We start from the raw sequence: 11,922 nt of genomic DNA on the forward strand, positions 1-11,922 counted from the left end.
GTGCCCTGACTGGGAATCGAACCATGACCTCCTGGTTTATAGGTCACTGCTCAACACCTGAGCCACGCTGGCTGGGCTACCTAGTGGGTCTCGATAAATATCTGTCAAATAAACGAATTTTATTTCCTGAGGTTTTAAAATCTAAGAAAACACTTGTGTATAAATATATATAGTTATTCAAAGGAAAATTTAATAAATATAAAACAAATACATAAGTGGCTAAGACAAGAGTACTATTTTATTCATTATTTGATTGCCTTAGGGTGTATGAAAAACAGTGAGTGAAAGTCCCCTCGCATTATGTATAATTGATTGGATTTTTAAAAACAGATTCAACAGTTTGGGGACCTTCCATGACCAGTCTCCCATTTTCCTGTTCCGATACCTGATATGAAATCATCATCTAGTAAGAAATATACGAGACACAGATACCAACGTAGCTACACCTACCCTGTGTATCTGTAACAAATGTTTACACGTAGGCTCCCTGCCTCAACCCCAGTCTGCCGGCAATTTCTTTTAGACTCTGATTTTTCAAGGATTAAGACATAGGTCATGGAATGCTTGAATTTATAGATTGTCAATGGGTAAAGAGGTATGACTCCGTATGTCATTTTTGCATTAGACTATGTAGGGTTTGAGTGGCAAAATGTCAAGAGCTTTCTAAACACTGAGCACGTCAAGCTTCAGCTATTTCCGCAAGTTTTGAATGAAACAGTGGGAGACACTTGGGCACAGAGTAAAGGTCTGACAGGCACACGTTGGTGGAGCAACAATAACTACCCAACAGGGTCAAGGCTCTCACACAAAATAACGTGTCATTACCATGTGCTTTCATGGAGCATAGAAAGTCCTCTTATAGATTAGCTCGTTTTATTGGTTTTAACAGACTTTGAAGAGGAGAGATAATCCATGGATCATACACAGAAGTCAAGTGTTAAAAGTAATGTTATGTTTATGTTTGGAGACCTATTTCATTTTCTGCCAGATGGGCAACATCTTATTATATATATTCATTATAGAAAATCTCCATAAAATGGGATTTCAGTTCTACTCAAGACATCATCTAATGAGAACCATACCCACTAATATTACATCTCGTTTCACACTGCACTGAAAACAGAGGCCAACAAGTTGTCTGGTCTTAGAAATATTATGTACTTTGAAAATATTGCTGGTTGGAATTTTTAGTGAAGCTCTTGACACTTATGATGTGTCATTTAAGATATTTATACAAACTCAGAGTGTTAGGGAGATTCATTCCAAAGGTAGTGTGAGAGAGAAAAAGAAAAGAGGAGGAGGAGAGAGAGTGGGGTAGAAGCAACGAAGTCATAAAAGTCAAAATGCTCCAGAAATTACTAAGCACCGGTCAGTAACATGACATGCAATGTCTCGGCAGACACAGAGAAAAGTAGTGAAATAAAACCCATCTGTAGATGAAGAAGGATGAGAACACCCCTGCCTCGCCCGAGCTGGAGGGCAGACATGAACCCCCAGGGAGGCCTGTGCTCCCAACCTTCAAGGTGGTACCGCGGATCCCTGGCTGACGCAGGACTGACCGGAGGGCGTGGGAGAGTATCAGAAGAAGCTGGGAGTCGACTGAAAGTATTATCTCCATCTATGAGAAGGCCACGCAGGCAGGAGCCTACCTCCTGAAGAGAGGCCACATGCAACTAGAGATATTGTCATGACAAAGAGTCAAGAAAACGTTAAATTTGGAGAAAACTTTGAGGAGGCTTATGCAACAAGGAACAAGCCCAAGAAGTCAACGCCGGAGATATGGGTGCTGATCTAGAGTCAGGAAGAGCAGGGACGGAAAATGAACATCTCAGAACGATGGTATTTCAAGTCTGAACAAGAGCAAGATGATAAAACGAGAGGTCCAAGCAATGGTGTTAAGACCCCTGATGTAAAAACGAGGGAGGGCTGCCTAGTTCACTATGAGGTGCCTACTACACCACCCTTACAAAGTATAAAAAAGAAGCTATGCCCTGGCCGGTGTGGCTAAGTTGGTTGGGTGTCATCCCACACATCAGGAGGTTGCAGGTGCGATTCCTGGTCAAGGGCACCAGTCCCGGTTGTGGGCTCCATCCCTGGTAGGGCGTGTGCAGGAGGCAGCTGATCAATGTTTCCCTCTCTCTCTCCACCTCCCTCTCTCTCTCTCTTTCTAAAAATCAATAAGCTATTAAAAAAGTTGCAGTGTGACAAAATAAATTCTACATTTAAAGAACTGAAGTTTCTAACACCAGTTAGACCTTCTCAACTCCTTTAAGACAAAACTTCTAAATTGCCAGGTATGTTCAAAGCCCGTTATCCTTGTGTGTCTTCAGTGGAACAGTTCACAGAGCTGGGAGATGAAAGGGATGCTTTTACCCGCCGCCCTAGTGCAGCTCTGTGCTGATGGATTTGAGGCTGAAACAACAGAAGACAAATCAAGCCGTAATAAGGAAAACACAAACGGACGTGGCTGGGAGCTCTGTGCGCTCCGGGTCCCTCACCCCCCGGGCTGATAGCCGAGGTGGGAGAACCGGGCTGGCAGCGGAACCAGGCATCTGTCAGCCACAGACCCGTTGTCCGGGCCACGGTGAGAACACCGTGGTGCAATATCACAAAAATAAAACCGTCACCAACACCTGCTCTGTGTCAAGTGCTGTGCTAGTGTGACCTGCATTATCTCATTTAATCTTCACAAAGACCCCACCAATAGTGGATATTACTTTTTTTCATGTTAAGTCTCAGAAAACTGAGGCTTTTTTTTGAGAGGTTAAGGTTCCAAACAAGTGAGCAGTGGATCTTGACCTTGAACCCAGACCTTCTGAGAACAAAGGTCATATCACAGCACTCCTGTCCCTTCCACCCCAGGGTTGCAGAGTGAAGCCACAAGGAAGGAAGTGAGACGGGACTTCCCCAAGGCCACGGGCGGGACACAGCTTCTCCCCGGGGACTGGGAACCCAGGGCAGAGACAGTGTGTGGGGCAAGGGGCAAAGGTCACATGTGTGCATCCCAGGCACTGTCCACAAGTACTTTCCCATGTACTTCTATTGTCCTAAAAGAAATTTTACAATAATAATATGATGATGATGATGAAGCAGGATACTGTGGTTAACCCAGAGTCTTAAAACAACAATTTAAAAATTATATAAGTAAACACCATACTTATTAAAGTTTTAGAAATAGTATTTGTGTAGATTTAATCTTTAAAAAGTTTATATTACGATTTGTAGTTTTATATTGTTATTTCCACATAGTTTTAGGAGATTTTAATGGGGCGGGGCTGTATTCATATCCTAAATGTTATCCGAGTAAGAGTGGAATCGTGGATGCGAGCGATGCTCTTCTATGTCTATCAGTGTGCTTTTCAGATTTAAAACACCTTGAAGCCTGTTATCTTGCAACAATGTGCATGTGACCAGGACCATTGTCCCCACTGTGTGAGGATGAAACACAGGCAGAGAGGGTGAGTCGCCCAATGACTTAAAAAGTTACTGTGTAAGAGGACGCATGATAGCAGATTCCTGACCCCATTTCAGGTTCCTTTATCTACACTGTGCTGCTTTCCTACTTATCAGAAGTGTATTGAATGAAAATTGAGCATTCACATTAAGGAAAATTTAAAAAATTTAACACAAATTGATAGCAGCAAGTATAATCAGAAGTTATTCATTTGCTAAAATTGGCTTCTACATACCAACTATAAATGGTTGCATTTTGCAAGATTATTGGTAAGTTGCTTGTATGGAACTGAATTGTATTTCCTCTATATTAAAAATCTTAGAAATGGTGGCTGAAGTCCCCACTGATTTCAAAAGTCTGCCTACACCCCTTATAGAAACATGCACACACAGCACCCAAAGGCAACCAACAATGTTGGCAGAAGCGTTATCTGTAAAAGCCCCAGACGGGAAACTACCCCGATGCTGCCAGCAGTGAGCGGGTTCAATCTTATAGTGAAGTCATCAATGGCCTTCCGCACAGCAACGCAAAGGGGTCCCGCACAGCAACACAAAGGGGTCCCACACAGCAACGCAAAGGGATTCCACACAGCATGGAAAGGGGTCCCGCACAGCAACGCAAAGGGATCCCACACAGCAACACAAAGGGGTCCCACACAGCAACACAAAGGGGTCCCACACAGCAGCGCAAAGGGGCCCCACACAGCAACGCAAAGGGATCCCGCACAGCAACGCAAAGGGGCCGGCTTCTACATAGCAACACAAAGGGGTCCCACACAGCAACGCAAAGGGGTCCCACACAGCATGGAAAGGGGTCCCGCACAGCAACGCAAAGGGATCCCACACAGCAACACAAAGGGGTCCCACACAGCAGCGCAAAGGGGCCCCACACAGCAACGCAAAGGGATCCCGCACAGCAACGCAAAGGGGCCGGCTTCTACATAGCAACACAAAGGGGTCCCACACAGCACACAAAGGGGTCCCACACAGCACACAAAGGGGTCCCACACAGCAGCGCAAAGGGGTCCCACACAGCACAGAAAGGGGTCCCACACAGCAACGCAAAGGGGCCGGCCACTGCCAGCTGCAGCAGCATGAATACATCTCACATGCAGAACATTCACCAGACAACCCATTCACAATAAGCGTGACTCCTGGGCAAGTCCATGTGCATACTGTTCAAAAGCAGGACCTACCAGCTGGTGGGAACCAGTCACGGGAGTGACTGACTACCCGCTGGGAGGGGGAGCCGGTGGAGCCGGGCGAGTTCTCGGGGCTTCTGGGGTGCTGGGCAACATCCCGGTTTTCTACCTGGAGGGGGGCTCCCCTGGCTGTGTGCACTTAGGCGCTGTATACTTTCCTAAATGCCTATGACGCTTAAATTAAAATTTCCATTTAAAAGTAGTCCATCTAACACAGCATAGCTCGAGTGTATGTTCCCACCTTCCCTCAACCCTTTCCGGGATAATTCCCAGGCACAGCTCTTTTAAATTGGTTGTAATAGCTGACATTTGCCCTCTACACTACAAAATAATAAGCATACATTTTATACGATCACCCATATCAGTGATAACAAGATCACCACGGTACCCACAGTAAGAGAGACTCACATGCACACTCACCCATCAATCACGATTGCCACCTGTTTTACTAACAGCCAAATAGCTTACTTTAGGTTCCATCTTCTTAGGGTGCTGGTGGCATTCTTAGAGTGTAACGGATTATAATGTGTTTAAAATGAAAATATTCCCTACAGAATTCAAAGGCATTCATTCTATAGCCTCTTACAGTCTTTCTTTCTGCAGGCTTTGCCAGAAAACGTTGAGAAAAACACTCATTAATTGAGATAATTTTGAGACGGGATGCTTGGAAAGATCTACCAGTGCAAGTGTCTGAAGATTTTTTTCTTCCAGGCCCCGAGCCCAGGCAGGTGAGAGCAATTACTGCGGCCCTCCTCGCGTTTTCCAGGCCGATGGAGATGAAGGGCCCTGGTGGCACGAGATCTCGCCTCCGCCCGCAGAAGAAAGGGCACGTCGTTGTTTCTAACCAATACATGTTGGCTTGAGACGCAAAAGCCAGCGTGTGGGACACTTGAAACCAAAATGTGTCATTAAAGAAAATTACACGGCCCGAAGGAGCAGACGCAGTGCCGTTTTCAGCTCCCGTGAGAGGAGAGGTGCCAGAATGTCACCGCGTCTCCGGGGACCAGGCCACGGAGCTGTTATCACAGCGGCTGTCATTTCCATGGCGAGCCCGAGCTCTCCGGCCTGGTCCTGCCAAATACGGATGCGAGGCAGGGAGGGGACAGCTGCTGCCAAGGCCCAGCGTCTGCCAGGACCCTGGGGCACATCCCGGGGGACGCGTGGAGCAGGCACAGAAGTAGGCACCCTCCCCCTGGCCCTGAAGGGAGCTCAGGCCACCAGCACCCTGAGGACCGCACTCCGGTTTTGGCAACTGAGTGCTGTTCCTAGCATGACTGCCATTATTGGCTAAACGCTACAGAACATTACAAGGTCAAACATTCTCACAAAGACAAAAATATGAGCTATGAGAACCAGAGCTGGTAAGAAAAACCGACTTAAAAGATATCCAGAAAATGCCTGCAATTCCTTGTTGTTTAGCCTTTGAAGCCTTGAGCGTTCACCCACGCAACTTTGGGTCTGGTTTCCCTTTCTTGTAATTCAGCTCGGGGGTCCACTGTGGCACATTCCCCCCAACACACCCTTCCTGAGAAAGATTCGTTAAGAACATGTTATCAGCCCTAACCGGTTTGGCTCACTGGATTGAGCATCAGCCTGCGGACTGAAGGGTCCCAGGTTCGATTCTGGTCAAGGGCATGTACTTTGGTTGCGGGCACATTCCCCGTAGCGGGTGTGCAGGAGGCAGCTGATCAATGTTTCTCTCTCATCGATGTTTCTAACTCTCTATTCCTCTCTCTTCCTCTCTGTAAAAAAATCAATAAAATATGTATTTTTTAAAAAAGAACATGTTATCAGAAGGTGCAGGAAAAGGCCATCTCAATCCGAGGGTTAGAGGTCAGAGCACAGTTTTTAGCAGAGATTGTCCGGGGCGTCTGGGGAGCCTCTTGTTTGTATGAAAAGAGACGCAGGTCCCATTCTCCATTCGGGCTCCACCTGGTGCAGCGGTTTGGGGAGTCGCTGGGCCTCTCGGAGGCTGTTTCTCATGCACAGGAACATCTCACGTCTACAACGGATGACCTGAGGGCTCTCCCAGACTGTGCTCTGAGATGCCGCTGTACGTCAAAGTGCCACCATTTCCCAGGCGAAAGCATGGAGCCTGGGAAAAACCCCACCCGGCATAGAAAGGTATCAGTGTATCTGAATGCAAATGCGGCTCCTTTGTTTTTATTTTAAAATGAAAATATAATTACACGAAGTCCAACCATCATTGCGTGCATATGTTACCTCGGTACCTTGGGCTTTGAAAACAAAATTTCTTCATTTTCTGTTTTAGTTTCATGAATATATAAATATACATAATGCACATGTGCAATGATTAGATTTTACAAAAAATATAAGAATACTTTTTAAATATGGGGCAATGATTTGATGTGAGACGCTTCCGGAATGCAGCCCCGTTTCAATGCCAGATGAAAGCAGGTTGGGTGAGGAGTGTGGTGGAGGCTGGGACCCCTGCTGGCCTCCGGTGTCATTAGAAATACATAGTTTTCCATAAATTAGCTTTTGTTTTGGGTTTCCCGCTGTGCTCACATACATGCTGACGGGATGTGTGAGGCAACGTTCTGGCATTCCACTCCATTATTATTCGTTATTAACTCTAAGGCTAATATAATATCAACAGATCCGACCTCGCTAACCCACATATAGTGTTTTAACATCAATATTTCTTCTCAAGGCTTTCACATGAATACATACTCTTGTTGTCATTAGAAGGGAATTATCCCAACTATAAGGTGTTCGAACATTCCAAGCAACGGAAGCCCGATTCAGCAAGTTCCCCTGAGTATTTTAAGATAACAAGTTAAGTATTTCTTCTTAAGGCTTTCACATGAATACATACTCTCCTTGTCATTAGAAGAAGGGAATTATCCCAACTATAAGGCGTTCGAACATTCCAAGCAACGGACGCCCGATGCAGCAAGTTCCCCTGAGTATTTTAAGATAACAAGTTAAATCATAACTTTTATGAGCTCTTTTCTTGGGGGGGGGGGAGAAAATAAGAGGTAAAAAAAATGGTGGCTAATATTTTCTATTTCTATGCTGTGTATTTTTCCTGTCTCTTCTTTGGGCATTCTGTCACTTAATAAAGGAGAATCACACTGACTGTCAAAATATCTTGCTGAGACTAACGGTCATGTAGCTGGGCAGGCTTGCTTCTGCCAGAATATTCGGCTCATATTCTTTCATAAACAGCAATATTAAAAATTCTGCTTTTAAATTTAGCTGCATGTTTTCTTCCTTAACTGTGCGGACCCAGGTGCTCCGTGAAGGGTGCTGCTTGGGAACCGGGTCCCAGCTGCCCGTCAGTCACTGCTGCGGCCGAGAGAGGCGCGTGGAGAGCAGGCTGCGTCTGCCTTGGGGGGAGTCAGGATTTCCCCCGCAGACGGCTCTCCTGATGCTGCCTCCGCCCTCCCATCTCCAGGTTCTGTGTTCTGGGTGAAGGAAGCATCCATGCTCCACTCTGATGGGACGCACGGAGTGTTCACCATCACCATGAGCTGCCCAGAGGGGCCCATCATGATCAAGAAGCTGGAGGATCTTCGATGTCGGCATTAAAGAATGCGGGAAGAGGAAGTAAAAACATTCCAAAAACACCCAGAATGCAGAATGAAGTCATTCATAGGGTTGATGGGTAATTCCCTGCTTCCCCAAACACGGGGTGAACTGCCCAGAGGAGCCCATCATGATCAAGAAGGTGGAGGATTTTCGAGGTGACAGATGTCAACATTAAAGACATCTAGAATGCAAAATGAAGTCATTCACAGGGTTGATGGGTAATTCCCTGCTTCCCCAAACACGGGGTTTGTTGTTGCCGGGAAATGTATGTACCAGAGGCCCATGGATCCCGTGATCCAGAGGCTGGTGGGACTGACTCCCTTTCACGACTCCTCTCCCCGCTTGAAGAGTTTACAGGGCCGCAGCCTACTGGTGGGGAACGATGTGTATGAGTGCTGATGACATACTCACGCACAAAAGTTTTTCTTGGCTTGGTTTGACTTTGGACAAAAGTAGACTAGACCTGAAAATCAGAATTCTTTGAAAATTTATGGCACTTAAACCATCATTATTCAAAGATCCCACCATTAGAGATATGGAGATTGTTGGCGGGAGGTTGGTATATTAAAATGTGGCAAAATCCAGAAAATTATCCCCTTAGGTTTGAGAAAGGTAATATGACCTGTGAAGTGTGTGTGTGAGTGTGTGTGTGTGTGTGTGTGTGTGTGTGTGTGTGTGTGTGTGTGTAGGCGCTGGTGCATTTGTCTAGTTGCAACTTTAAATAAAACCAATGACCATTTAGAAATCTGGGTACAACTCATCCATGTAGCTTGTTCGTCATTCATTCATCAACAAACACTTAGTCTGTGTCGCCCTTACCCAGTTCTGTTTCTCAAGAGAAGCAGGGTGAGCTGCACCCATGTCACCACCTGCGGGACCCGGTCGGGAATGGTAATGGTCATCCGGGTCTCCCCTGACCACCTCACCCCCCAGGCAGGGAGCAAAGGCTGTGGGCGTCCAGGGTTCCAGCTCCCCCCACTGATGTGGCTTAGGGAGAGGAGTGTCCCTTGGTTACACACTGGCCGTAACTATTACTAATGGGTATTGATGGGACATCTGTGGACATTTATCTCAAAGCAAAATCCACAGGCAGGTGTGGTCGCTGGTCCACAGGAGGCGGCTCCCCCTGCCAGCTGGCCTCCGTGCTTGGGGGGTTCAGTCTCCCTTTCTAAAGGTAAGTGGCCACCTTCCCCGCAGCCAACTCGAATTGCTTCTCTGCTAAGATCTCAGAGGCTCTCTTTGAAGAAGGAAAAATCGCCTAAAAATATCTTTATTCTCAAAATAGAAAATGATGGTAAAATTTGGGATTATTTGAAGTGATTAACACAGTTAGTTTCTATGTACGAATTCGATGAAACTCAGGTTCACTAACTACATCGTGCAGTGAGCTTGGTAAAGCCACCCATGTAGTTAATGACGAGATTAAGGGTCTAGGACAGTGATGGCGAACCTATGACACTCATTTTTTTGGTTGATTTTTCTTTGTTAAATGGCATTTAAATATATAAAATAAATATCAAAAATATAAGTCTTTGTTTTACTATGGTTGCAAATATCAAAAAATTATTTCTATATGTGACACGGCACCAGAGTTAAGTTAGGGTTTTTCAAAACGCTGACACGCCGAGCTCAAAAGGTTCGCCATCACTGGTCTAGGATGAGGTTACAAGACACAAAGGAAATACCTATAGCATCTCCAGTCCCCTCAGCAGTGATTTCTATACTTTTTTTAAAAAAATGTGTTTATCGCCTTTATAATTGTAAACATTCTACGGTATTACTATACTATACATATGTTTATATTTACATATTTATTTTTTCCCTGAGATAACTGACATGTGGGCTTCACAAGCACAGAGGGAGGGTCTTACAGGAATGCCCTTTCTGCCTCCGGCCCACTCGGGACTGCACTGGCCACGCTGACCTCTTTGCTTATCAACTGCAGAGCAACATGACCTGTATCTCCCAACAACTACTGACATACAGAAACAATGTATGTTTTTAAAATGTCATTAACACGGATGAATCGAGCACACATACATGTTTAGGAAAAACCCGAAGATATCTTTTCTTTGAACAGTTTTAAAACTATTTTCTGGGGATACTTTATAAATTAAATGCTTAACACATGCATGCATACTCCCTAAAACTGAGGGGAAGGAACGTACAGGAACAGACTACAAGTCCTTACGGTGGTTTTCCATCTCGTTCTAGAGCCAGCGTTCCCACGGGGAGGTTCCGTCCGAGGAGAAAGGGTTGCGTTGCTCATCCGTTTTCTTTGTCGAGTGGGTCTAGCTACAGCCCTTTTAGCAGTGAGCGTTAGGAAGCGGGACACATCAGGCTTTCTTTTTACTAATTGCTCTATATTGGCTTTAGTATTCCTGAGAACTGATTTTTCTGGCCGCCTTTCGGTTTATGTGGTCACACTTCCAATTTGTCCGAATGTCAGCATTTGTCAAAACACATAACAACCCTCGTCATTGTTCTGGTTCCGCAGGAAGACCTTTCTGTGGTGCTCGGGCTCGCTCAGCTCTGTCGTCTGTGCACTCACTCCCCCAGCCCCCTTTTAAATAGTCATCATGGTTGTCATTAAGTGCCCAGTGTCTGCATCCTCAAGGTATAATCTATGTTGTTCCCTGCTGTGTCTCTCATCGTGCGTCTGTAATAAATGTCGTCACTCAATAAACAAATTTTGAATGCATGAAGGATGGATGGATGGATGGACGGTCACTTCCTTTTCTGGTGTTATATTAGTAATTTAATACAAAATCACTGCGTAGAAACCGTGGAGTCTCATTGTTAAGGAAGAAGGATGAGGTGTGTAGACATGCTAATATTATGTCGGACAATAAATAAACTGAAAGAGTATATGCATTTGGAATTTATTTTATCGCAGATTCCAGGATAAGACCTTTGTTTGAATACAGATTCAATGGAACGTAAAGTTTTTATACTGAATTCATTCCTAAGATTGCTAGCAGTCGATAGTTTTGTTTTTTTAACCTTATATATGCCAGTTACTTTTCCTTTCACTCCTCTTGATGTCGATTATGCTCTGAAAAAACAATGCCCTCAGTACCACCAATATGAAAGCAAGTGACATACGCAACGCCGATTAAATATCAATGCAACGTAACAAGGAAATAGCAAATATTGCATCATATTTTCCACTTGGCATTAGTGGGGAAATGCAGCTACGTTTTGCAGAAATGATCGCCCCAAAGAGAAAACAACACCGCATTTGACACGTGATATTTATGTCCCACACACTCTCAAGTTCAGCTGATGCTAAAAGTATATATTTACTGACTAGAGGCCTGGTGCACGAAATTTGTGCACTTGGGGGGGGGATCTCTCAGCCCGGCCTGGGCCCTCTCTCAGTCTGGGAGCCCTCGGGGAAGCCTGACTGACGGCTTAGGCCTGCGGGGAGCGGGCCTAAGCTGGCAGTTGGACATCCTTAGCGCTGCCGCGGAGGCGAGAGAGGCTCCTGCCACCGGCACTGCGCTCGCCAGCCATGAGCCCAGTTCAGAGCTTCTGGCTGAGCGGCGCTCCCCCTGTGGGAGAACACTGACCACCAGGAAGCAGCTCCTGCATTGAGCGTCTGCCCCCTGGTGGTCAGTGCACATCATAGCGACCGGTCATTCTGCTGTTAGGTCTATTTGCATAATAGCCTTTTATTATATGGGATTTCAGAGAGGAAGGGAGAGAGAGA

The 11,922-nt window shown here is 45.6% G+C and overlaps 1 protein-coding gene across 1 annotated transcript in view; it reads right to left on the minus strand.

Moving 5' to 3' along the window:
• TENM3 (teneurin transmembrane protein 3) overlaps positions 1 to 11,922 on the minus strand; it is a 600,673-nt gene that overhangs the window by 129,628 nt on the left and 459,123 nt on the right. The window contains exons 8-9 of the mRNA XM_014531397.1: positions 6,107 to 6,122; positions 1,551 to 1,612 (exon numbers count right to left, since the gene is read on the minus strand). Of these exons, the coding sequence (XP_014386883.1) occupies positions 1,551 to 1,612; positions 6,107 to 6,122 (78 nt within the window). The remainder of the gene's footprint in view (positions 1 to 1,550; positions 1,613 to 6,106; positions 6,123 to 11,922) is intronic.

The sequence above is a fragment of the Myotis brandtii genome, unplaced genomic scaffold (genome assembly GCF_000412655.1).
Source record: "Myotis brandtii unplaced genomic scaffold, ASM41265v1 scaffold802, whole genome shotgun sequence".
NCBI classification, from domain to species: Eukaryota; Metazoa; Chordata; class Mammalia; order Chiroptera; family Vespertilionidae; genus Myotis; species Myotis brandtii.